Consider the following 27,136-nt stretch of genomic DNA (forward strand, 5'->3'; position numbering starts at 1 on the left):
ATCTCTGTAATTTCAATACCTTAGTGTTTAATACTTGTGGATTATAGTAATTAAACTTTTTTTTTAAACAGTTACATAAAATATTATTATTATTGGCAATAGGGATTGAATCGAGGGTGCTTACCCACTGAGCCACATCCTCAGCCCTTTTTATCTTTTATTTTGAGATAGGGAATCACTAAGTTGCTGAGGGCCTCACTAAATTGTTGAGGCTGGCTTTGAACGCACAATCCTCCTGAGCTGCTGGGATTACAGGCATGTGTTACCATGCCCAGCATAAAATATTATTCTTAAACTGTTAGTTACTGAATAACAAAAAAATTACAGAGACACAGTTTTCTCGAAAAAAATCTGTAAAGAATTAGAGGAAACTACCTTTTGGTGTAATACAGGTTTCTCAAAATTATCTGTGTAATTTATTTATGTTAATTTTCATACACAAATGTTATCAAGCAAAAATTGGACACAAAGTTACACACAAAAGTTGGTAAAAGAATTTATTATGTGGCTTGGGAGGTCTTTGCATTCTAACAGAAAAGCATGTTTTCACACCTCATTTAACCTAACAAAGTATCTATTTGTGACTTTACTGCATGGCTGCAGCACTATACCATAAACACCTGACTTTCACATGTACTTCGGTGCAATTATACAGTAGACACCTCTTTTTCCAGGAAATAAAAATATTCTCATTCTAAACTCAAAAGGGGACAAAGACATTAAAAATGAACAATTTAAAGTTTCTGCACCACTTCATAAAAGACTGCAATAAAAATCAAAACAGTATGCTGCTTCACATACAAAGAAGAGACATCTGCCACAGTCCAGTCAAACCTTTGTAGGAATGATTTAACATCTGGGTTTATGTTTACTGCACTTTCACATATGACAGGTGGAACTGTACCACGATGAAGAATACTCTCATTTGCACAAGAGGTTCAAATACTGGACTCCAGCACAGGAAATGTCTCTTGGGGCTTAGTAATATACAAACGGGTAGAAAAAAAATTGCCTTAAGAAAAATTTCACAATTGTTTGACCAAACATCTGAAACGTTTTTATCACAGCTTTCATATATTAAAAAAAAAGTCTCCTCCAGAGATGAAGCTCCTTTATGAAACAACCTAGTCGCTATCATCTGACCCATGTTCTGAGCCTCGATCCGAGGCCTCGTTGTTGGATCCCTCTGGCTCGGATTCGTTGCCAGAGCCTTGCCCGGAACCCTCGTTGTCAGACCCTCGCTCCGACTCCCGCTCCGACTCCGCACTGGGAGAGGCTGCGCGGGAGTCGTCGTTCTCTGAGGCCGCCGAGGGGCTTCTCCCAGACTGCGCAGACTCGTTGTCGGACTGTTCAGAACCCGAAGGCCTTCTCTTTCTGGATGGTTGGTCGCTGTCGGAATCCTCATCTGACTGCTGTCTGCGGGGCCTGCGGGGACTGCCCGCCTCACTGCCAGACTTGTTGGGGTTCTCATCAGAGTCGCTCTCGGATGAGGCGCGTCTCTTTGGCCGTTCATCCTCATCAGAGTCGCTGTTGCTGTTGCTGTTCCTGGGGTGTCTGCAGGAGAACAATGCAGGTTAGACACTGAAGCCTCTGGCCATCTCAGCTCAGCTCAGGCTCAGCTTAGGCTCTGATGATTGGAGAATGCGTTTTTTACAAAATAAGGACACTGGCTCACGGCAGGCACTTTTTGTGGGAATTTTCCCAATTTCATACACAAAGGAAAAGGAAGGGATTTGTTAATCTTATAAATAAATTAATAGCCACCAAGGTAAAAACCAGGATCTCAAATGGCTGTCAAGATTCTGAAGTCCGAAGGACTCCCTGTCCTATGTACCATCTGAACTAACAGACACCTAAAGAAGAGTGAAGTCACTATTTTCTTCTGTCCTGGGATTTCTATCCTAGATCCCCTGAACCATGATGAGACTTTATTCAAGACAGGAAGCTGGACTAAGCAGATCCTGCAGCTTATCTACCTTTGCTCCCAAGCTTCACCTCTCCCCCCATGGTCAGCTGATACATGAAAAGGAAAAGGAACTGGGAGTCTTGGCTTGGCTTCCTGGAATCACGCAGATAGCTACTGGAGAGAAAGAAGGCACACTTCTCCAGCATTGTCAGTCCTACAAAGTTCAGTCTAGGAAGGTCAAACATATTATTCTCTTCAGAAACTAAGACATCCTACAGAGTAAAGAAAGGCTCTTTGCACCTAAATCTGAAAGAAGAAACCAGACACACATTATATAACCCAGGTCACTCTAAGAAAACATGAAGAATGACTGAAAAAGGGATAGTGTACACTCATTCTAAGTCCACAGGTCCTGGGGCTGGGGCTGGAGCCTAGTGGCAGAGCACTTTCCTAGCATGTGTGAGGCACTGGGTTCGATCCTCAAAATAAACACATAAAATAAAGGCATGCTGTCCATCTACAACTATGGGGAAAAAAAAAGTCCATAGGTCCTCTATGATCTATTTCACTTCAATCCATTTGACTAAATACACAAACACATTTGATGATGGTCAGGATAAAGTTTAACTGACTCAAGTGCCTCAAATACATTTGGCCTTGATCTCAGGCATAGGCCTAGCAGCAGCAGCTCAGCCTCACATTGGACAGACCTTTCTACCTTCACATTTTAACAGACTCATTCTTCAAAAACCACACATTTCATTCCACTGATCATGCATGTAGCAGACCAGGATGACACTGTGGGAGAAAGGGCCAAGCAGTGCATTAGGGAAAGCAATCCAAATTTGTTCACCAAGTGTCTTCAGAGCAGCACTTCAAATCCTTACAGATGGATTTCTATACATTTCTACCCTATGAGGCTAGTCCCTCAGCAGTACCCTTATTCCCCTCAACATGTTAACTTCTCACTTTTGCCTCACCTCTAAGTCTCAACATCCTTTCTGTTATAAAAAATATTTCTTAACAACTTCCATCATCAACTCCAGATTAGATATGGTCCCTAGAGCAATAAATTCATCAGGTGGGCTGTGAGCTGAAGTCCTGTCTAAGCACCATAGGGTAAGCCCTCCAAGGACCAGAGTTGAATCACCACTGCCCTGAGCAGGGGAGGAAACAAATAACCTGAAGCTCCCCATCTGCACACGGCCAAGACCAGGCTGCTACTACAGTCAGTCAGTCAGTGGCAGAGCAGCAAAATTAAAGTTCATTTAGGAGGATGTTACCTAGGAAATACCAGCTAATATCCAGGAAGAAGTAAGATTTCAAAGATTTCTTCTATGAGGGAGAAACACATAAAAGGATAAAATGACAGGGTTGGGATTAGAGGTCAGCTACGGTTTCTTCATGTTGTAAGATTCTAAGAAGCTGGAAAAAGACATTTTGGCACAATGACCACTCCTAGTTATCTGTTTCCCCCATTTTTTCAAAAGTCTCTTTTCCCTCATATTAAAAAAAGAAAAAGAAAAGTGTATTTTCCCTAATCCAGACAGGGTATTTAACAACCACTTCTGATTTTACCACATCAGTAGGAGACTTTACAAGGAAAATATTCTTACCCCTCATCAGCAATTTTTAGCTTATCCTCATCTGAAGAATCATCACTTGATGATATTATGGCTTTAGATTTTATTTTCCCCTTCATTGAAGGAGGCAGACGTTCTGGCTTGGGCTAAAGAAAGAATGTCAAACATAATAAATTAGTCAAGACTCTTTTACATTAATTAGGACATCTTATTAAATTGGGCTTGCATAATAATGATATAATCACAAAGCTACCAATAAACTTAAAAAAAAGATCTGTACTTGAAGAAGCTGCAAGGAGAGAATAATTCCAATGTGCTGAGATTTTCTGTTTTATCGGGGGTGGGAATTAAAAAGAAAAAAAAAAAAAAGGAAAAAAGAGGATTATGAACTTACAGTCTTCTTCTTCTCTGCTCTTGGTGGACGGCGCTTCTTTGGTCTGGGCCCATTTTCTGTTTCATCATCATCTGAGCCCTCTTCTCCCTTTGGAGGTCTTAAACAGTGAACACCAAGAGCTTGTCAAGAGGCACTCATGCCTGTGAAGTCTACGACTACTTGTTATCAAGTACTACTCCCTACATGGGTGCTGACCTCAGCCATACTGCACACTTAAAGGCAGAGGTGACAATTTACTCTTGGTGCACCTGTCTCAGTCTGCAAAATCATATTTATGCAATGTTTGGGACTTAGTCACTGCTGAGCTCCCCCCTCATCAATCTACATTTGAATCCTGCCCTTGGTGGAGTCATTGAGAATGGGAGAAAACATCCAGGCTCCAGAGCTCCACATCTTTCCCCTCCTTTTCCCTCCCAACTACTGACTCCAGGCCTGCTACTAATGTCCTTATCACAGCTCCAATTATCCAGGTCGGTGTCTCAATGAATTCACCAGGTTCTTGCCCATGTGTCATCAGCTAAGGGCCAGGAAGGGCAGGTCTAGGTAATATAGCTGAGTGGAGGTTCCCAGATAGGAAAGTGCCATGAGAAAGGAACGGTACTGCTCAGAAGGCACCCTTGATCTTACAGCAAATGACACTGGGTGGTTTAAAGGGCACTTTCATACACGTTCACATTTTGTACACTGAGCAAGACATTGGGTGGTTTAAAGGGCACTTTCATACACATTCACATTTTGTGCTCTGAGCAAAACCATGAGGTGGCCATCACTGCTACTGTTTTACAGAGAGAAACCTGAGATTCAGTTGACTTGCCAAGATTGACATGAATGAGTGTAAATATAATCCACATCTTCTCCTTCTATATCACATACATTTTCCAATAAGTATTCTAATTTTAAAGTCACAAAACAAGTGATGACTAATTTGTAGCTCTCAGAAAAATGTAATGGAAATTAAGCACTCGGAGGATTCTGAAATGGGGTCTGTTTTAGGATTAAAGTTGAGAGTGGGGGCACAAAAGTTCCACTGTTAGGGAAGATTAAGTGGTTCATAAATTCTCCACATACTCAGAAGATGAAGGGTCTTTTGCCACTTTTATAAGGCTATTTAAAACACTAATAATGATAGTACCTTCTCCTCTTTTTCTTTTTTCTCTCACCACCCTCTTCCTCTTCTCCTTCTTGTTCACTACCACTGCCCTTTCTTCTCTTCTTCTTTTTGGATATAGGTAGGTCATCATCAGTATCATCATTGACAAATTCATCAAACTCTCCTCCTTTCTTGGAACGCTAAAATCCAAACAAGAAGACAATCAGTTTTTTTCAGGCTGGTGTAGTGGGGCTACAGGTTAGGAAGAGGCCATACAATATTGTTTAAAGTCATTTGGCAAATGAAAGATCTCTTACTAAGCTACATGAAAGAGGCTTGGCTAGGCCATTGTTTGAAAGATTCCTAATGGAAGAATGTTTCAACTGTTAAAAAGTTGCAAAAATCATCAACTCAAGAGGTTACTACAAGGTAAAAGGCATTTAGCTAACCGTGGAATGCATTTTTTTTTTTTTTAAAGAAATGAATCTTTTATAACTTTTTTTTAATATTTATTTCTTAGTTTTCAGTGGACACAACATCTTTATTTTATTTTTACATGGTACTGAGGATCGAACCCAGCACCCTGCGCATGCCAGGCGAGCACGCTACCGCTTGAGCCACATCCCTAGCCCAGTGGAATGCATTTCTAAATACGAATATTCAAATTAAGATGAAATTATGTCCTTGATATATGCACTGTAAGTTAAAAATGCATCGAATACACCTAACCCACTGAACATCACTGCTTAGCAACACAGCATGCTGTTACCTTGATTGTTTACCCTTATCATCACTCGACTGACTGGGAGCTGTTTCACTACTGCTGCCCTGCATCTCGATAGAGTATTACACTGCGTATCCCTACCCAGGAAAAAGATTAAAATTCAAAATTCAAAGTATGGTCTCTATTGAACGCTATCATTTTTACATCATTGTGAGTTCAAAATTGTGAGCTGAATGGTTGTTAAGTTAGGAACCAACGTGGCTTAATGGTAGAGCATTGGCCTAGCCTGTGTGAGGCCCTGGGTTCAACCCTCCAGCACCACCAAAAAAAAAAAAAGGGGGCGGGGACAAGTCTATACTAAATGCCATTTAGATAATTCTGTACTGGAAGACTCTAAATAATGGAGAAAGTTAAAGCTAAGAACCAAGTAGAGAGTAAATTTAACCAATTGTCTTCATTTCTAAAAGCCAAAAAACAGAGACTGATGTCATTAGTAATGGCAGGAATACTGTCTTACCCGTCCACCACCTCCACCTCTTTTCTTCTCTTTTGTTGCTTCAGTCTCACCAGTAAACATAAGAATATTTTTGGTCTTCTCCACATACTGGGCCCGCTGTTCTAAAAGCTTTTTTTGCTCTTCCTTTTCTCTGAGACGTTTCTCTTCCTATGAGGAAAAAAAAAAAAAAACCCAAAATGTTCTTAAGATGAAAAAGCTCATGCATGATTATAGTCCTAAACAGAGGACTTTTTTTTTTCTTTAAACAAAGCACATATATGCACAAAATGTTTTAATACTAGCATAAATGAACAATAGATACCTGTTCTTTAAGAAGTTTCTGCCTTAGTAGCTCCTTTTCTTGCTCTTGCTTGGCCCGCAACTCCCGTTCCTCTTCATCCTGTTTGCGTGCCCGGGCCACGTGGTACTGGGCCTGGCTCAGTAAATCAGAGCATTGCCTACAACGTTCAGATTTAGAGAAACATGAACATACTATAGATTATTTAAAACTTTGAGCATTTGTTTTCCTTACATGCATTTTAAAAATTTGAAGCAGAAAGATTGGCTGAAGTTGCACAGCTAAAAAGATTTCCAACATTAACTTCACATATGACTCAAAAGATAGGAATCATATCTTGATTCTAGTGACAGAGCTAACATTAGTGAAATAGCATTTTTTCTCCAGAACCCATGTACTTGTACTAAATCAATTTTGCTAAATTTCCTGAAAGGAAAAAGCAAAAAAGCCTTAGCACAGGTTTGGGCATCCCCATGAAGAGTACAAAAAGACTTACTTTTGGGAGGATGGGAACCCTGTTCACTACTGTGACAATCTCTCAGTCCACACCAATATCACTAAAATGGGTGACCGCTCGATGCCTTCCATATAAAACATTACCTGGCTTCTGTAGCAGCGAGGGCCAAATCGAATCTCATTTTATCTCCCACTTTACTTAAGTAACTGAAGTATCTAAATGAAGTGAGAAAATAATTTGCTTTAAAAAAGATTCTAATGAAACAAGACCCTCTATATTTCTATAAAAACAGTCTGAGAAAAGGTTTATGTATTTCCCAACTTATATGAATTATTTAATGCATAAAAAGCCTATCATTTCAATAGGAAAATATACACATTTCTCATTTTTTTAAAAAAGCTCATCAATATGCCATTCAGTATGTTTAATAAAACATAAGTTTATCCAAAATAATCAAAGATTTATTTAATATTATCAGAAAATCCATAATTACCCCCAAAACCATGCAAGGAATGTTTGATACACTCTACATTTACTAAATATGTCATATGGAGATAAGAGTACTTAGGCCATGAAAGCACCTATACTTTATCAGATACCAAAACAAAAAAAGAATGTATACACAATTGGGATAAAACCTGAAGGAATGTCAATTTTTAATTTCATCACTAACTGAATTACTAAATAAATAATACAAGGTTAAACAAAGTTTTAGATGAGATAAATAAATCTATTAAGCAATATTTAAGAGATAAGATCTTATTCAATCTTAACAAAAATTAACATCATCCTAAAAAGACACACTATTGTAAAAAATAAAAAACAACGTAAGTGCAGTCTAAAAATTTCGCATTTAAAATGCTAGATCACATTATTGTCAGATTAATGAGCAATCTAGGGCAAGCGTGCAAAGCTAGCCCCCAGCTACATGATATAAATCTGGCAGGATAAGGGCTACAGTTTGGTGCCCCCTGGTGGTAAGTATCTGCTTTGGTTTAAATATTGGCAGAATGATTCTAATGGAGTTATTTACTTATTTATTTTTGGTACTGGGGATTGAACTCAGGGGCACTCAACCACTGAGCCACTTCCCAAGCCCTATTTTTAAATTTTATTTAGAGACGGGGTCTCACTGAGTTGCTCAGCGCTGTTGCTGAGGCTAGCTTTGAACTCGTGATCCTCCTGCCTCAGCCTTCGGAGCAGCTAGGATTACAGGCTTATGTCACTGCGCCCAGCTTTGGAGTTATTATTATTTTTTTGTGGTGCTGGGGATTGAACCCAGGGCCTTATGCATGCCAGGCAAGCACTCTACCAACTGAGGTATACCCCAGCCCTGGAGTTATTTTTTGAAGAAAGTGATTTTCAGCATTTTTTTGAGACAAATAGTTTTTTTTGTGTGTGTATATGTGGTACCAGCAATAGAACCCAGGGCCTCACACAGTGTTCTACCACTGAGTCACATCCCCAGCTTTTGTTTATTTTTATTTTGATACAGATTCTCAATAAATTGTCCAGGATGATTCAAAATTGCAATCCTCCTACCGGGTCTCTGAGTAGCTGCAATTTTAGGTATGTGCCACTGAACCTTGTAAGACAAACAGTTTTAAAGTGACAAATCATTTCAAAAGTGGGTTCTATAAAATCTTACCTATGTGCAAGCTCCAGTTCTTTCACAGCATTAAGTACTTCCTTCAGATTACTTTTTTCATCTTTCAGGACAGAGGTAGCTAATCTTTGCAACACCAATGCCACATTAAACATAAGAACTGTATCACTGGGTGCTACATGTCTAGCCTGTAAACAAAAAGAAAGCAGATTATCTCATATGATCTAATGACATGAAGAGTTTTAATCAAATAAGTGTGCTAGTACATTTACACACACAAACATACACACAAAATGCAATACAGCATAGGAATGGACAAGAGTAATAGTGAATTCTCCCTATTACCTTCAGTAGAGTCTGTTTGCATTCCTGTAACTTGCCACATTTGAAGAGGGCCCGGGCCAAATAGAGCACAACTTCAGTATTTTGATGTTTATAAAACTTTCTAAGGCAGTTTTCATACTTAAAAAAGAAAGAAAGAAAAGAAAAAGTTAATTAAAAATACAACAGATCAAGTGATATTTTCATTTTGTAGCAAAATTTTAAGCCATTTTAAAGCTCTGTGAAAATGTATTCTTCTCTGGTTAATTTTAGAGAATAATTTGAGAAATCATTTTTTTTTTTTTTTTACATTCATCAGGAAACATTTTCACAACATAAAAATCTGATCACAGAAAAATAAATCTATTAACTTCCTTCTCTCCCTCTCCCTTCCTTTTCTCTTCTTTTTCTCCCAGTGTTAGGGACAGAATTCAGGGCCTCACATATGCTAAGGAAGCACTCTACCACTAAACCACATCCCTAGCCCTGGAAACTCTTTTTCATATGTTTAGCAATACTACCTACAATCTATTTATTGGCTACTTAATAGAAGTTATATACCTGGATCCTTTCAGTTATAGTCTCTAGCGCCTTTCTTTAGATTTGTGGAACCTACCAGAAAGGAGCATAAGGAGTCTTATAGTTCTGTTTGTTAATTTGTTGGTAAAACCAATACAACAATACTAGTGTTCATTGTGACATGAACATGGCTCTTTTTGACCATGGAATACATCTTGTCAAAGGTAAATGACAAGATAATTTCAAGGAAAATGGTTAGTTCCCCCCCAACTCTCCCTAGTGATTTATTTGTGTTTATAAAGGGAAATATTATCATTTTGAGATAGGAAGTCTTAAAAAGTCTTAAAAAAACCTCTGAGATTACCATATGCAATCTGGGTTCTGTTACTCTGTAGTAGTATCTAGAAAAATTGTATCTAGAAAAAAGTTGTATCTAGAAAAAAAGGTAAACCACTTCCCAAAGCCTATGCTTATACTAGTTTATTCTGCCTTTTATAAGAAGCTTGTTCTTTCTGATCATATATTATGAGCATAAGAGTCTTTTTACTTTTTAATGTTATAGATGCTGAGTACAACTTTTATTTCAAGTTCAAGCACTCAACAAATATGATATGCATAAAAAATTCTACAGGCATGACACTCTATCCCCATAATTTTGTCTTTTTCAAAAGAAGTCATCTAAGATGAGTATAGTGCCTATAATCCCAGCTACTCAGGAGGCTTAATTGGGAGGATCACTTGCCCGAGCCCAGAAATTTAAGATTATCTTGGGCAACACAGAGACCCCCATCTCAAAATACATATATAAGTAAATGAATAAATAAAGTAGGTCATTTAACCTTTTTGAAACTCAGTTCAGTTCAACAACTGAACTAATATTAAATCTACTTTTCCTGGATACGTAAAGAGTATGCTAGGAATGTTAGTGCCAAATACTGGATCCTTACAAAATTCTATGTGGTTAAGGTACAATTATCTCCCTTTCATAGATAGGAAAACCAGGTCAAAGAAAATGTTCTTTGCCCAAGGCATGTAATTAGTGGCGGAACCAGGACTCACATCTATCAGGACATCAAAGTTTGGCCTTATCATTATATAATTATAAACCTCTGAACAAAGTATCAGAAGAGAATTCATGCAGCTCCACAAGAGGGCCAGAATGGTTAAGGAATTCTGTTTATCAATGAATATGACATGAAGATATATTGAAAGATAAGACATTACCATCTGAACAGCACTGATATACTGCTTTTGCTCCACATAGATGTGTGCTAAGTTCAACCACACATCACTGATATCTGCTGTTGCTTCTCTTACTTGCGCAAATACATCACGAGCTTCACGGAAATATCCTTTGTGGGCCAAAACAGCTCCTAAAGTTATAAAAAGGCTCACATTCAAAAATTTTCTAACCATAGCCAGAAAAACAACTAAAAGCGCAATTTTATTTATTTATTTTTATATATATTTGGTACTGTAGATTGAATCAGGGGTACTCGACCACTGAGCCACATCCCCAGCCCCCTTTTTTGTATTTTTTATTTAGAGACAGGGTCTCACCGAGTTGCTTAGTGCTTTGCCATTGCTGAGGCTGGCTAAAAGCACAATTTTAAAACAACTACATAGTTAGAGAGAAAAACCCGATTTACAAACATGCCTCCAAAAGCATTTACTTCACAAATCATTATGGATACCCAAGTCTTTTAAATTACCTATGCCATTAGCAGCATACAGATTCTTTGCATCATTTCTGAGAACTTGTTTATAGATGGCCAGGGCACGATCTTGATGACGCTTTTCCTGTAAGAAGAAACAAGCGTTATTAAAAAAATTTAACCAAAATGCAGAATCTCAGTTTTGCTTAAAAAGATAAAACAGATTACCTTTTCTCGGTCTCGGGTGGGCTGATGCAAAGTTTGGAGCCACACATTGCCAAGGGCTAGCATAGAGTAAGTGTCACTCTGTGTGGAGGGCTGTTTTAATATCCTCTCAAATTTCTTCTGGCCTGGACCCCATTCTTGTTTTGCCAAATGAAGATTACCAATCAAAGACCAAGCATCTGGATGATCCTGAAACACACATGTATAAAGAAACAAAATCGGTAACTTAATGAGCAAGATCAACCATCTTTCCATGATAGCTAACAAATAAATGATGTGTTATAACTTTCAAATAGAGTTGAGACTCGTTAGTGAGTTGCAAAATTAGCTTAATGTATAGTTATCAGTATAAAAAGTGTAACAGAAAGGAAAACAGTAAAAATATCACTATACTGCCCATTGGTGAGGGCAAATGATGATTTGCAAAACTTTCAGTTGTTTGTTTACACATACATTACATGTGTACTAGACAGTAATGTGAAATCTATTTCTGATTGGCTACAACCAAAATTAAATTAAATTAAACCAAAAAAATTAGAATTTTTTAATAACGCTTGTTTCTTCTTACAGCAAAAGCGTCATCAAGATCGTGTTCTGGCCATCTGCAAACGAGTTCTCAGAAATAATGCAAAGAATCTGTATGCTGCTAATGGCATATGTAATTAATTTAGATGACCTCTAAAGTTCCATTTAAAATGCTAAGATACTATAAACTTTTCTCATAAGGTGTAACTAAATCCTTATATGTGAAGAAAGTAGAGAGGATAAGAGATACCTGAGCTATGTCATATGTTGATGTACAGGTGAAAGGATAGAATGGAGATAATAGAAGGAACAAGAAGGGACATAGAAGAGATCTATATAAATAACGTAGTCCCCATTATTATATGATTAATCATGCAACCTATACTCTTCAATATCTTATATAAATAAGTGGAAAGAAAAAAAAACACCAAAAAAAAAAAAAAAAAAAGCAAAACAAAACAAAAAAAACCCCAGAAGGATGCCAAGGTTATTAGAAACACGAGTCATTAAAAGGAAAAACTGAGCTAGGCATAGTAGCACATGCTTGTAATTCCAGCTATTTGGGAAGCTGAAGCAGGAGGATTGCAAGTTTGAAGTCAGCCTGCGTGATTTAGTAAGATTCTGTCTCAAAAGCAAAAAATAAGAAGGGCTGAGAAAGTAGCTCGGTGGTAGAACGCTTGCCTAGCATGCACAAGGTCCTAAGTAGAATCCCTAGTACAGAGAATAAAGAGAGGAGAGAGAGAAAGGAAGGGAGGGAGGGACGGAGGGAAAGAGAGAAATAAAGAAAAGCAGGGTATAAAGTGAAAATAATTATTTCTCGAGAGTCAGTATTATTAACCTGATTAATCTGAAGAGCTTCCTTAAACCAATCTGAAGCCTCATAAAAGTTTCCTTTATCTCTGGCCATGGCTCCTAGACGCAAATAGCCTGAAAAAATACATTTGAAAGTTTTTATGTTCAAAATATTAGCCATAAATGATCATAACTTTAAAGTCATACTTTTGAGAAAATTGTGTTTGTTAATACATCCATATAAGGAATAGAAAGTCTCATAGGTGAAGAAACATCAAACATCAACCTAATGAGTTATAATTTTGGAATCAAGTGTCATGTTTGAAATCTAAGATTCATCTCTTCCAGTTCATTCCAAAAGCTAGCTCCCTGCTGCAAGTCCTTACCTCAAGCCAAGATATTTTAAAAGTTCTGTTTCCAATTTCTCTGCAATGTATACTACTACCAGTTACTTTTTCTTAAAAAGCTACTTGTCATATGAAAAGTAGTGAATAGCTACTAGAGACCATCAGTTAGAAGGCCTGAGTTCTGACGTTGGTTCTTCCACTTAAAAATATAGTTCCATACAAATTTAAGTTGTTTTCTCTGGAAAATTTCTCCTCAAGAAACAATAATGTGCCAGGTGCAGTAGTGGCACATGCCTGTGATCCCAGTAGCTCAGGTGGCTCAGGCAGAAAGATTGTGAGTTCAAAGCCAGCCTCAGCAATTTAGCAAGGCCCTAAGCAATTCAGTGAGACCCTGTCTCTAATAAAACATAAAAAAAGGCTACGGATGTGGCTCAGTGGTTAAGCGCCCCTGGGCTCAATCCCTAGTATCAAAAAACAAAACAAAACAAAAAAACAATAATGGCTATTACCTATCAAATCAATTTAAATTTAATCTGTTATTCAACTAAAATATTATTTATTTTTGAGCTGGGGATACAGCTTAGTTGGTAGAGTGCTTGCCTCGCATGCACAAGGCCCTAGGTTGGATCCCCAGCGCCACATACACATACACACTTACATATAAAAAGAAAAGAAGGGCTGGGTTATGGCTCAGCAGTAGCGCACTTGCTTGGCATGCGTGAGGCACTGGGTTCAATTCTCAGCACCACATATAAATTAAAATAAATAAATAAATAAAGGTTTATCAACAACTTAAAAAAAAAATTTGTTTAATGGACTGGAGTTGTGGCTCAGTGGTATAGTGCTTGTCCCGCATGTGTGAGGCCCTGAGTTCAATCCTGCGCACCACATAAAGATCCATTGACGTCTAAAAAAAATTTTTTTTAAAAATCTTATTTATTCTAAATCACTTTTGCATCCATGATGGCGACAGATGCAAAAAAAAAAAAAAAAAAAAAGCTTCTGATCTGACTAGAATCAAAACATGTTTTAGGTACTTTTAAATAAAGTACAGAAGTCCCCATTATCCTTGAAGGATTCATTCCAAGTCCCCCAATAAATGCTAGAAACTATAGATAGTAATGAACACTATAATTACTGTTTTTTCTGATATATATAGAGAGAATTTATCTGATAAAGTTCAACTTATAAATTAAGATAGTAAGCCAGGCGCGGTGGTGCATGCCTGTAATCTCAGCATCACAGGAGGCCGAGACAGGAGGATTACAAATTCAAAGCCAGCCTCAGCAACAGCAAGGCACTTAGCAACTCAGTGAGACCCTGTGTCTAAATAAAATATAAAAATAGGGCTGGGAATGTGGCTCAGTGGTTAAGTGCCCCTAAGTTCAATCCCCAGTACCAAAAAAAAAAAATTTTAGTAAAAGATAAACAATAGAACAATTACAACAATATACTGTAATGAAAGTTATATGAATATGATCTTTCTCTAAAAATCTCTTATTGTACTATATAGATCTTAGTAACCTCAGCATACAATTTATTAATTTTTCTTCCTTATTAACTGATATGGCTACTAAGTTACTAACAGATGGGTAATATATAGAGCATTGATACACTGGACAAAGGGATGATTCATATCCTGGGCTAGATGGAGTAGGATAGGACAAGATTTCATCACATTACTTAGAATGGTGTACAATTTAGAACTTATAAACTGTTTAATTCTGGAATTTTCTGTTTAACATTTTGGGACAACAGTTGAACTGTGGGCAAATAAAACTGAGGAGAGTGAAACTATGGATAAGGAGGGACTACTATATGTTATTGTAAATTATTTTTTAATTATAAACTTTGAATATTTTACAATGTCTAAGTTGTAAAAACTCAAAGTAGGACATTTGAGTAATAATTGTTTCAAGGAAAACCACTTCTCTTACTCTTATAAACACTGTAAAAATGTTGATATGAAATCAAAGGATAGTTACAAATGTAAATCCACTATCAAAATATGCCAAGGAGTTATAAAAGCTTAACAAAGGTAGCAGACCCACTGAACATAGCCTAATCATTGAATATAGTTCAAGTAAATTTTGTTGTTTCTTTTGTTTTCTAGGATAAATGTAAGTGAAGCTGTACTTTTTTTTTAAGGCCACAGATCTGCTCTGAACAAAAAGGGACATCAGAACATTCAAAATATAATTTTCCCCAATTAAGTTTTTGCTGCTATTGTGGGAATTTTATTACATAAGCAAATTTAAAAATTCTTACAGTCAACATAATTAGGATGCTCTCGTAAGATGTTTTTATATAGTTTTTCTGCTTCATGGAATTCACACATAGCCTCATACAGCCTGGCTAAATTGTATGATGTGGTAACAGAAATGGCATTATAATAATGTTCATCATGCTCAGCTTCTGCCTTTGCACGATCCAATGATGCCAAAAAATATTTCTGTGAGGAAGAAAAATTACATTGTTAAAAGATTTGATACATCTATAAAATATGCATTCAACTTGATCAAGTATAAAAGAAGGGAAGATTTCAATTTTCCTACCTTTGCCTCCCCTAGGTTTCCAAGTCTAAAATGGAGGGCACCAACGTTATTTAGAATCTCAGGAGGAACATCAGCCTGCACTTTCTCTTGAAGGATTCGTGTTGCTGTTCCATAGGCTGAAAGGGCACCCTGTATTTTTGCAGTGGACAAAATACGGTATGTGTGCAAATCAAAAAGAAATAGTACACCATGTTTTCAAAAAACACATATAGAAGATGAAAAGCATGACTACAATACCTGTATATCAGTCTGTTCCAAGATTTGTGCCAATTCAATCCAAGCTTCAACATCATCGGGATATTGTTCTGTGACCTTCTTCAAATGGCCCTGGGATAAAGAGAGCATCATATTAGTGCTGTAAAAGTAATAAATGGAGGCTAACTTAGCTAACTTAAGTCAACTGCTTTTTTATCTAAAGCAGAACAAGCTCATTTAACAAAACTGCTTCTACTGTAACTCTACTAGCAAAAACAATAAATGAGCCAGGCATAGTGGTGCACACCTATAATCCCAGTGGTTCAGGAGACTGAGGCAGGAGGACTGAAAGTTCAAAGCCAGCCTCATCAACTTAGCAAAGTCCTAAGCAAGATCCTTTCTCTAAGTAAAATATAAAAAGGATTGGGGATGTGACTCAGTGATTAAGTGCCCCTGGGTTCAATCCCCGGTACCAAACAAAACAAAACAAAACAAGAAATAAGGACTTTGTCAAGGTTTTTAAAAATTTACCTTGGCAATATCTCGTTTTTCTTGATCTTCTGAGGCAGCATAGAGAGAACCCAGAATTTTCATAGTTTCATAATTATTAGGATAAGCTTTCAAAACTTTCTCAAAACATTGAGATGCATTTTCTTTGTCACCTCGATAAATATACATTTGTCCCAAGCCAAAAAATGGCAGCACAAAAGAGGATGAGGCAAACTGTGTGGCTTGATAGTAGTACTGAAAAGCTTGGTCATAATCTTCCTAAAAACAAATAAGACCACAAAAAAAGGTTAAAAAGAGCTGAAAAACTATAAATGCAAGAACTAGATATTTAGAGATGTTATAAAATTATATTACCTGAACGTGGAATGATCTGGCCAGCTGATAGCAACTTTCTGCTTGCATAGCCTCCACTTCTGTATTATGGAATGCATGAAGAGCCAGGTGCTGGACTTTACTATAATCCTGAATAACAGAGATTAAGTTGGATTAGCTGCTCTATAAATCATAACATTTCATTTATCTATATAACACATTTCCATCTTCTCCCTAAATAGTTGTCTGTTAGTACTATAACCATTATAGCCTAAAGCTTAATTGTAATTCATATGAAAGTACAGTGTACTTCTATAGCCAGTGTAAAACCTACAATTAGTAGCCATGTACACTTAGGCTATTAATTATGTCTCAGTTTGCTCATCCACAAAATGGGGAGATTATTTATTTCAGAGAATTGTTGTGAAGATTACAGAATACTTGGAATGCATTTTTTAAAGTGCTTAGGATTTAGTAAGCAATGCTTAAATGCATATTGATAACAACATAGTAGCTCTTACCAATAAGATTTGATACATTTTTGTGAGCTTTTATCTAAATTGCTATTTAACTGGTTTAAAGTTCTTAGTATAATTTAGTACCTGGTTTCAATATGGTAGGTTAAATTTTCATGTTCACTTTATAAAAACTCTGTCAACAAAATCTTGGTTATATATTTTAATATACCTAAAATATCATTGCTTCTACAGAATTAGTGGCAACTTAAAAAATGTATCACAGTAAACTTGCAAACATAAAAATGTCAATGACTCCTTGTTACCCACATAAGTACATCCAAATTCTACTACACAAATGCCTCACTCTCTGGATCCAATGCATTGCCGGTCAAAAAGTCCACCACATGCTATGCTCTCACTGAACTAAAATGCCAAGACTATTTTTAAGAAGTCTATCTTTCTCTTTTCAACTGCTTAATGCTCACCTCCTAAAAACCTAATTTGAGAGCTTTTCCGTTGTGGTGAAAACCCTTCATAATCACTTGATCATTTCCTCATTTTTCTACCATTAGTGGGCAGAGACCTTTACTTTTACATTTACATTTGCTTACTCAACTGTGTTTTCTATGAAACTTAACTCCTTGAGTGCAGAAACCATGTCTCACTCATCTCCACATTCATATCACAGTGTCACACACAGTATAAATGTCAATAAATATTAAGTAAATGAATGAATAAACAAATATATCCAAGCCCAAGTAACTAATATAAACTAATTTAGAAAAAACTCTTTTGACATTTTCAATTTTTTTTTCCAAGTTAAAAAAAAATAAGGAATCAACTACATTCAGGAAAACAAAAATCAGGATTTAAAAATAAATGATTCCTCCTACCTTTTTGAAGAAAAAATGATTTGCCAAGTGGTTTAATACCATAGGGTTGCTAGGATCAATAGTATAGGCCCTGGAAAGAAGCTGGACACCATTTTTGATGGAATCAGCCTAAAAGAAAACATTGCAATAGAGTGGAGTGGAAACATTACTTAATTAGCACTTATTCAAAATTTTCTTTATACCCTCAAAAAAATAAGGTTGTATAATCCTAAATTCAGACACCAAGATACAACTCTTATTATAGTTAGTCTTTACCAAGAATGACAAATTTCAATCAATGAGTCACCAAATTGTTAGAATTTAGTTTTCTTAACAAAACTTAAATGATAAGTTACACCTATAATCCCAGCTATCTGGGAGGTTAAGGCAGGAAAACTATAAGCTTAAGGCAGGCCTGGGCAACTTAGCAAGATCCTATCTCAAAAATAAAAAATAAAAAAGTTGGGGATGTAGCTTAGTTTTAGAGCAATTTAGTCCCCAGTACTGAAAAAAATCAAACAAACCAACTAACTGTAATTATAAAAGCACCCTCACTGTAAAGAATTCCCTATTCTCTGACACTAGATTCATATAATAAATATATTTGCTATTATTGTTTTAAATAGTTCATACTGATCTCCAAGGGCAAATATTAGAAAATATTCCCCAAACCTATTTTTCAACACCTTTAATGAACTTTTTATTTATTGAGCTATATACTTTATATGCTATATTGAGCAAATTGTGTTATTTTGCCATTGCAACAAGAAAGATCAGCTTCTTGTGAATTTTAAATATCTATGTTGCATTTGCAATGAAATCCCCCTTTTAATCCTCAATATTCTGCCACCCAGGGGGTTGCCCCATTTTTTCCTCTTTTTATTCTCTTGTTCAGTTCTTGAGATTTATCTGCTTTTTAGTTCCTGCCTCAGCTGTCTTTTTGGTGTGACAGCCATATCTATGGATAACACAACAATGATTTTGCTTCTCTTCCCCTACTAAAAAAATGGAAATTTTATAGCCTGTGTGATTTCAGGAAGGAAAGCTCCCTTCCCCTCCTCCACAATCCCATTATTGATTTTCATCAGTCAAGAGAATCTATTCCCCATTTCTGGAGACTGGTTTAAAGCAGAGGTTCTCAACTAGGAACAATGTCATTTTTGGTTCTCTCAAGTGGAGAGATGCTACAATAGTGCTGATGCTGAAAAACACTGGTGACCTTATTTTGGACAGTAATAAATAAGAAACATGATGGGGGAACTTCTCAATATAAGATAGAGATTCTCTAAGAAATACTTTTATCCTTTCCATTTTCTCCTCCAATGTAATAACAAGATGCCTGGAAAGGTGGCAGCCATCTTATGAGATGACAGACATGATGAAGAAAGGCCACACACACTGGGCTGGGGTTGTGGCTCAGTAGTAGAGCACTTGCCTAGCATGTGAGAGGCAATAGGTTCAGTGTGCATATAAATAAATTAAAAAAAATTGCTTAAACATTTCTACTTATGAGTTGCAAAATTCCCCAAATTAGCCTCAGTATAGCTACACTACAAAATTGCTTGGCCTATCACACTAAGGAAAGGTGGCCATACATTAAGGAAAGGTGGATAGAAAGATATTTTTAAAACTCTGGGTTTGATGACACTGAAGTGCCATATCTGAGAGCTTAGACATTTGGTTTAAAACCCTTATGTTTTCAAGTTGCTGAACTGTTTTTTTTTTGTTGTTGTTGTGGTTGTTACTTGCAACTGAAAGCATTCCAAACTGATACACAGGTCTACAATCCTTATCGGAAATTCAAAAACAATTTAAAAAAAAATACCCAGGTTTTTGTAATCGTGGAGCAAATTCATTTGATGGGAACCCTTTACCTGAATTGTGAGGCTATCGTATTAGTATGAAAAGTAACCATTTTGCCACAGAAATATGTGTGCTTTGGGGGCAGTGCCCCAATAACTTAAGTATTATATATTATGCAGTATAAGTACCATATTAACCTTTCTATAATCAAAAGTCTTGATTTCTAAGGCATATCTGCCCTGGGAACTTTAAAATACAAGACTGTAGATTAGACAATGAGTCAAAAATATCTCCCCTACATACCTCTTTATTGTTGAGTTCTAGAACAGCCAGGCCAACCAATGCTCCGACACATTTGGAATTGAGTTCTAAGGCTCTGCTGAATGCTAGACGGGCTTTCTCTAATTTGTTAAGTTTCACAAAGCAATGGCCCATTCCTAAACGAACTTCAGCTAAAAATAAAATAAAGTCATTCAATTTGTCAAATTAAGCATTTTTAGAGTTCAATTACAAGAATGCTTAAACATTTTCTACTTATGAGTTGCAAAATTCCCCAAATGAGCCTCAGTATAGCTACACTACAAAATTGCTTGGCCTACCACAAATTGATTTCACTAGAGGTTAGATTGTAACACTCTCTACCTCTCTCACCTCTTTCTATCATTGAACAGAACATCTATAATAATATTGGTATTATTCTTTCTCCTAACACCCCTGCTATATTTTACCTTCATCAACATGCCTCACTCAATTTCAAATTCTTGAAGAGCAATATTTAAAAAGAGAAAAATTTCATTAAGACTTCAAATACTGTGTCCAATTCCACATACATACCATCATTCCCTTCAGATCTATGCTTATATGTGCTATCTCATTTCAAGACCATTCAGAACACAAACAATTCCTACCTAAGGCCAACCTCTATGATACACAGTCACTGGGGCCACTGCTTCACCAACCCTTCCCTATTTTTCCTGCATAAAATATATTTTCCTTCTCTACTGGATCATCCTCATTCACATACAAGCATCATTCCCTCAATTTTTTTTTTTTTTTTTTTTTTACAGTGCTGAGGATTGAAACAGGGCTTTGCATAGGCTAGGCAAGCACTCCACCAACTAAGCTATATTTCCATCCCTATAAACATCCTTTGTTGAATCAATTTCCTTTTCCAGTTATCAATTTATTTCTGTTCTTCCCTTGGGAGCAAAATTCCTTGAAACACACAACAACTGCTGTCTCTAATTCCTTTCCTTCCATTTTTCTCTTGAACTCACTCCAGTGAGGTGCTTGCTCCCACCATTCCAGAAAAAACTGCTTTTATCAAGGTCATTAATGATCTAAATGCTCTTTAATCCAAAGATCATTTCTCTGCCCCTATTTTATTTGGCCTAACAATATACCTATTCTTTCTGAAAATGTTTTATACTGGCTTCAAGGACACTGCACTTACCTTGTTTTCCTCCTATACATCTAGCTTCTCCTTCTCGGGTCCCTTTGCCAATTCTTTCTCGTTTTCCTCACCTCTAAATATCAGAGTGTTCTAGAGCTCCACCCAGGACCTCTTTTCTGTCTCCATTCACTCCTCTGGTAATTTCATGTAGTCTCATAGCTTATACACCATCTATATGTTGATGACTTTCAAATTCATTACTTCAGCCCAGACTTTTTTCCTGAACTCTTGAGGGTCTGATCTCTTCCCTTGTTGCCCCTTCAAACTTGACACTTCAAACTTTTCATGTCTAAAACTAGCTCCCCTTGCACTATTTTTCCAAATGTAGTAAAATGTAACTACATTCTTCCTACTGCTTATTCAAGAGTTATCTTTGCTTCTTACTCTTGTCTTTACACATCACATCTACTCTATCAGCTCTCCCTTCAAATTACACCTAGAATCTGACTACTTGTACCTTTGCCACTATTAGCACTCAGATGAGCCACAATCACACATGACCTGGATGACTGTGATAACCTTCTCCCTAGTCGTTCTACTTCTGTCATCGCCTACTCACCCACATACCACTCTAGACTCAATTCAGAAGCTCAAATGACTCTTTTTAACTCTAAGTCAGATTATGCTTTTCTTCTGCTCAAAGTTTTCCAATAGCTTTTTATCTGTTACATTAAAAACTGATAATAATCTAGGATGCCCTACATGATTAGTATTAAGTTGTATCATTGATCCCATTTCTTACTATCCTCTCCCCCCATCCCGCAGATATTACTGTTTCTCAATCTTCCTTCAGTACCTTTGTAACTCGTATGTTCCTCTGGGAATGATACTCTCCCATATATCTGCATGGCTCTTAAGTTTTCTTAGGTCTTTACACAAACGTTACTATCTATGATGAATTTCCCTGATCACCTTTTTTACCAACTCCCAATGCTTCTCATAGGCCTTTTTTGCTTTATTCTTCTTTTCAGCCTTTGGCAATATCTTACATAGTATACATTTTCCTCATTTTTTCCCCACTGGAAGTAAATTACATAGGGGTAGGGACTTTGGTCTCTAGTTCATTGCTACATTTCCAGGGTTAAGAACAGTGCTAACATGTGTTGGTACTCAGTAAATATCTGCTAAATGAATAACATTTTGCAAAGTGTCATGGTTTGGATGTGAGGTGTCCCCCAAAAGCTCATGTGGGAGATAATGCAAAATTCAGAGGAGAAATGACTGGACTGTAAGAGTCTTAATCCAATCAGCAAATTAATCCCCTGATAGGGATTTAACTGAGGGGTAACTGAAGTGGTAGGGTTTGGCTGGAGGAGGTGGGAATCGGGGCATGGCTTTGGGGTATATATTTGTATCCAGCCAGTAGAGTTTCTCTCAGCTTCTTGATCATCATGTGAGCTGCTTCCCTTCACCACACTCTTCTGCCATGATGTCCTGTCTCACCTTGAGTCCCAAAGAATGGAGTCTGCTGTCTATGGACTGAGATCTTTAAAACTGTGCGCCCCCAGATAAACCTTTCCTCCTCTACAATTCTGCTGGTTGGGTCATTTAGTCACAGTGGCAAAAAAAAGGTTGACTAGGGCTGGGGTTGTGGCTCAGTGGCAGAGCATTTGCCTCGCACAGGTGAGGCAGTGGGTTCGATCCTCAGCACCACATAAAAATCAATAAATGAAATAAAATATTATGTTCATGTGTAACTAAAAAAAATTTTTTTAAAAAGGCTGATTAAAACAGAAATAAAAGTTGTATAGGGCAAAAGATCATAATATGATCCATTATCCAGCTATTAAATCAAAGATGACACTAAGAAAAAATAATCTTTCAGGAGGCTGAGGCTCTAAGGAACTTAGCAAGACCCAGTCTCAAAATAAAAAATGAAAAGGATTGGGGATGTGGCTCAGTGGTTAAGTACCCCTGGGTTAAACCACTGGTTGCCCCCCACCTCCCAAAAGAGAAAAAATATCTTGATTCTGTCATTTTAATACTCCAATAGTACCTTTTCACAACTGACTTCATAAGAAACTATCAAATTATCAGTATTTCAAGTTGGGCCATATACAGATTAGACCTAAAATAAAGTTTTTCTTTTACCTGGGCATCCTGGATTAGTACGTAATGCCTTCTTATAGTAAGCAAGAGCTCCTCTGTAATCCTTTTTGTTGAATGAAATGCAAGCTTTACCTATAATGATTTCAAAAAAAAATAAACATGCACTGCCTGATTAATACAAATTTACCTCACTTTATACTAACTACTTAAATTTAATACATCTTTCAGTAAGAAATACTTAAAAATAATGAACACGATTTCACATTAAAAACTTGTTTTCCATTTGGGTATATTAATTTATGTCGAAGACAGGATGTTCTGTCTTTATATTAAATGTTATAATGGAATAATTGCAACAACTTGAGTTGTCTAAGTATAGATTATTGACTTTCTGGAAGCAAATAAATTACTTTTAACTGGTATGTATTTTATTTTTGCAATTGTAACAATAATCTATTGTAGATCATTTTATTTTTAACAGGATAAAGCTCTTCTACTTTGCTATCCTGCTCAGTTATTAAGGTGCTATTACAAAGAGATACAGTCTAGACATATGCTGAAAAAATTAGATTCCTAAGATGGTTGCAAAGATCACTCACCAAGAAGGGCTGGGATGTTATTTGGAGATTGGTTGAGTACAAAATGAAATTGTGCATCAGCTTGATCCATTTTGTCACCTTCAAGTAGACAGAAGCAGGCTCTTCCCAACAAATGGTTCTATAAAATAATGTATCACCTTAGACTTTACTAAGGGCAAACAATAATTTACCATAAATATACAAATAAAAATGAAAACCACATAGGAAGGAAGTAGAGTATAATACAAATTTCTCTCTCAACTGTAATGTTCAAGCTACCAGTAAACAGTTCTTCATTACAAAATGAGAAATTATCCCAAAATGTAAAACCTCTGTGCCAATAACAATGACAAACAACTATATTCAAGATTCCTTAAAATATGGTTGAATTTTACCTGGAAATGTTAGAATTATTGATTCAACATAGGAGGACGTTTTACATACCAAATTTGTCTATATTACTTCAACAGTAAGTATAAGGATTGAAGGAATTCCAATTTTAATGAGGAACCCTTCTTCTTCTTTTTTTTTTTGATTATATCAACATGGTTATTTTAAGAAACATTCTTTCAAAAACATCTGCTGCCTATCACACACATTTTGCTTTCATATGGTAGTTTTATCCTTTCAGAAATTTCAAGAAATTTGATTTGCTTTACCTGATCATACATAATAATTTTATCAGCCATTGTATACAGCAAGGTTGCCTGTGTAATAAGATCCTTCTTATTATCCTTGTTCTTTTCTTTTCGAGCCTGTTGTACATAATAGGCTGCTAGTGTATCCAGGCAAGTCATCTGGTCTTTTTCATGGTCTCTATAGTCCAAATTACCATCTATACGTGCTGCTTCCAACAACTTTACAAACTCTTCTGTTTTTCCTTGCTTGTAGTATTCCAGCTATAAGGTAAAGGATCAAATTAGAATCATTAAAGCATAAGCCCATATTAAAAAAAAAAAACTACACAAATATTTATAGCAGCTTTATTTGTAACAGCAAAATACTTGAAACAATCCAAATGTTGACTAATAAGTGAATAAATAAACAAATTGTAGTATAGTTGTACAAAAAACACTATTCTGCCTCAAAAAGAAGTAAACAACATGGATACATCTCAAACCAATTATGTTGAGAAGAAAGCCAGAGCAACAACAAAAAAGTACATATTGTGTGATTACATTTCCATATATTCTAGAAAATGCACACTAAATTTTAGCAAAATAAAAGAGATAAGGTTTGCCTGTCACTAGGGGGTTGGAGTACTATTAACTTAAATGAATTTTGCCTTTATCTTTATACATACTAATTTACCAGCAGAGTAGCATATCACTTAAGAAACTAGTCTTATTGTTCAATAAATGATAATTTATTTCCATACAGATGATATAAATCATTTACTTATCATGTACCCAAATTGGCTATTGCTACATCTGAAAACAGAAAACACATATTTTCCCAGTCAACAAATAAAAACTATTTGCTACATGAACACTGACCGCCAAAGCAATCCATATGTGCAGTTGTGTGTGTTCCTGTTTCAGAATACTGATAACTTCATCTCCCTCCGGTAACTGATCGAAGTCAAGTTCGATGACCTAAAACACAAAATGTAGGTTTTATCTCTTATTTTTATTTTTTAAATTCCTATTTTTCTTTTCAGTTTTTCCTGACTATATATCAACACACATATACAGAGGATACTCATTTTCAACAAGGTTTAGCCAACAAACAGTTTTTATAAACATAGATTAATTGTACAAATTAATGGGTTTCAGTGACAATTTCATACATGCACATATATCTTGCATTGATAATGTTCACCCTCCCTTCTACTCTTTCTTAACCTCCCTTATTTCCCCTTTCCTCCTGCTCCCCCTTCCCAATTCCATAAAAGTCCCTCTTCTACTTTCAAGTATTTTTTTTTTTAAAGTTTAGTTTCCACATTTGAGAGAAAACATATGTCTGTGTTTTGGCCAATATGTATTAATATTTAGGGAGCACAGGACAAGCAAACTACTAACACGTTAAAGTAAAAGTCTAGAGAAACAAAGAACACTGGTAATTGTCTCCAAATACTAGAACTATAAAATGCTACAAATGCTTTGTTTACTCAAAAGTAACAAAACAAAACCCTATTTCATCTATAAATCCAAGTAAAGTGCTGATAAGCACCCTGAAGAATGATGCCATAGGTCCACTGACACCTTGGAGAAACATGACTCTAGAGGCCATGCAAAGTTGAATGCCACTGTACACATAAATCATGGAAGCAGCATTTGTGTGTCACAACCATTACTGAATGTGGGAACAAAAATAATAATAGAAAAATGTTCTGGAACTAGATGGAGGTAATAGTTTCACAACTTTGGGAATATATACAAAAGAAAACTGGATTTTATAAGTGAATTATATCTCGATATTATACCTCAAACCAACCAACCAAAGTAAGTACATGCAATATCCAAGAAGATTGAACATCAAAGCTGAGATTTACTCAGACAAACCAAAGGCCACCCATGAATGAGGCAGTGTAAGGGAAAGGGGGTTAATTCCATCAGCACGCTGTAGTGGCTAAGTTTACTTCGCACATAATGTACCACGACATACTCGAGTTTCTAATGCATAAGAGGCAACTTGCTATATATTCCTAGGAGTTCGAGTAGCAGGTGGATCACGGTGACATCAGCGCCCACCTCTGTAATCTGTGAGGTGCTTCAGTTTATTGGGCACTCTCACGCCCCTGCGCCGGTGAATCGGGGAAAAAAATAAGAGTACTGTCAAATAAAAACAGGTTGGAGAGGAACTTTCAAGAACTCCTCCTCCAGTAACCTGCCAGGATGCAGCGCAGGGGCGAGGGAAGGTGATCAGGGCTTTGGCTGGGGATTTCGATCGAGGCTCCTGCGGGAGAAGGGTGTGCCCTCTTCGGAAACGAAGTCTAGCGAAGTCGGTGGGGGTCATAGTCCAAGTTCACGACCCCCACCCCTTCCACACTGGACACCTACCTCGTCAGTGTCCCGGAGGGGAATCTCGATAGAGCCCCGCGACATGATGAGATCCAAAGGCGAGCGGGAATAGCGCTCGCAGCTCCGCAGCCGGCAGTCCTCGCTTCTGGCTCGTCCAGGAGATAGCGACCGCCCAGGAGCTGGTCGTGACTGCCGCCCCGCGGCGTTGTCGGAGCTCGGGCCTCTCCTTCCCGTCAGCCACTAAAACAACGAACAGCAGACGGCGACCGGTCACTTCCGGGGGCCCCGCCCCCTGCCCCGGAAGCACTGCCCGCGGGGGCGTGTCCGACGCGAGCTCCGCCTATGGCTCTGTTGTTTCCCTCTTCGGAATTATAGCTCGGAGGATGTTGGCGTGTCCGCAGCAGCCGGCCCAAGAGCCTGCGGGACCTTCAGGGCTCTGCGGCTTTGGAG

General features: G+C 37.0%; 1 protein-coding gene across 1 annotated transcript; it reads right to left on the reverse strand.

Moving 5' to 3' along the window:
* Positions 1-483: 483 nt before the first annotated feature.
* On the reverse strand, positions 484-26,969 carry Ctr9 (CTR9 homolog, Paf1/RNA polymerase II complex component). Its single transcript, XM_046438257.2, has 25 exons — positions 26,726-26,969; positions 25,220-25,318; positions 24,383-24,622; positions 23,745-23,862; positions 23,188-23,277; positions 19,947-20,095; positions 17,862-17,969; positions 16,553-16,660; positions 16,220-16,456; positions 15,731-15,820; positions 15,494-15,622; positions 15,207-15,390; positions 12,638-12,726; positions 11,278-11,463; positions 11,107-11,194; positions 10,619-10,767; positions 8,900-9,016; positions 8,597-8,742; positions 7,092-7,163; positions 6,516-6,651; positions 6,215-6,361; positions 5,016-5,173; positions 3,884-3,980; positions 3,523-3,635; positions 484-1,554 (listed from the first exon to the last, which is right to left on the reverse strand). The coding sequence occupies exons 1-25, from the start codon at positions 26,768-26,770 to the stop codon at positions 1,125-1,127; spliced, it is 3,525 nt and encodes a 1,174-aa protein (XP_046294213.1). The 5' UTR covers positions 26,771-26,969; the 3' UTR covers positions 484-1,124.
* Between the last annotated feature and the right edge of the window lie 167 nt (positions 26,970-27,136).

The sequence above is a fragment of the Marmota monax genome, unplaced genomic scaffold, assembly GCF_021218885.2.
Source record: "Marmota monax isolate L192 unplaced genomic scaffold, Marmota_monax_Labrador192_F-V1.1 WCK01_AAM20220418_F8-fsc00061, whole genome shotgun sequence".
NCBI lineage: Eukaryota > Metazoa > Chordata > Mammalia > Rodentia > Sciuridae > Marmota > Marmota monax.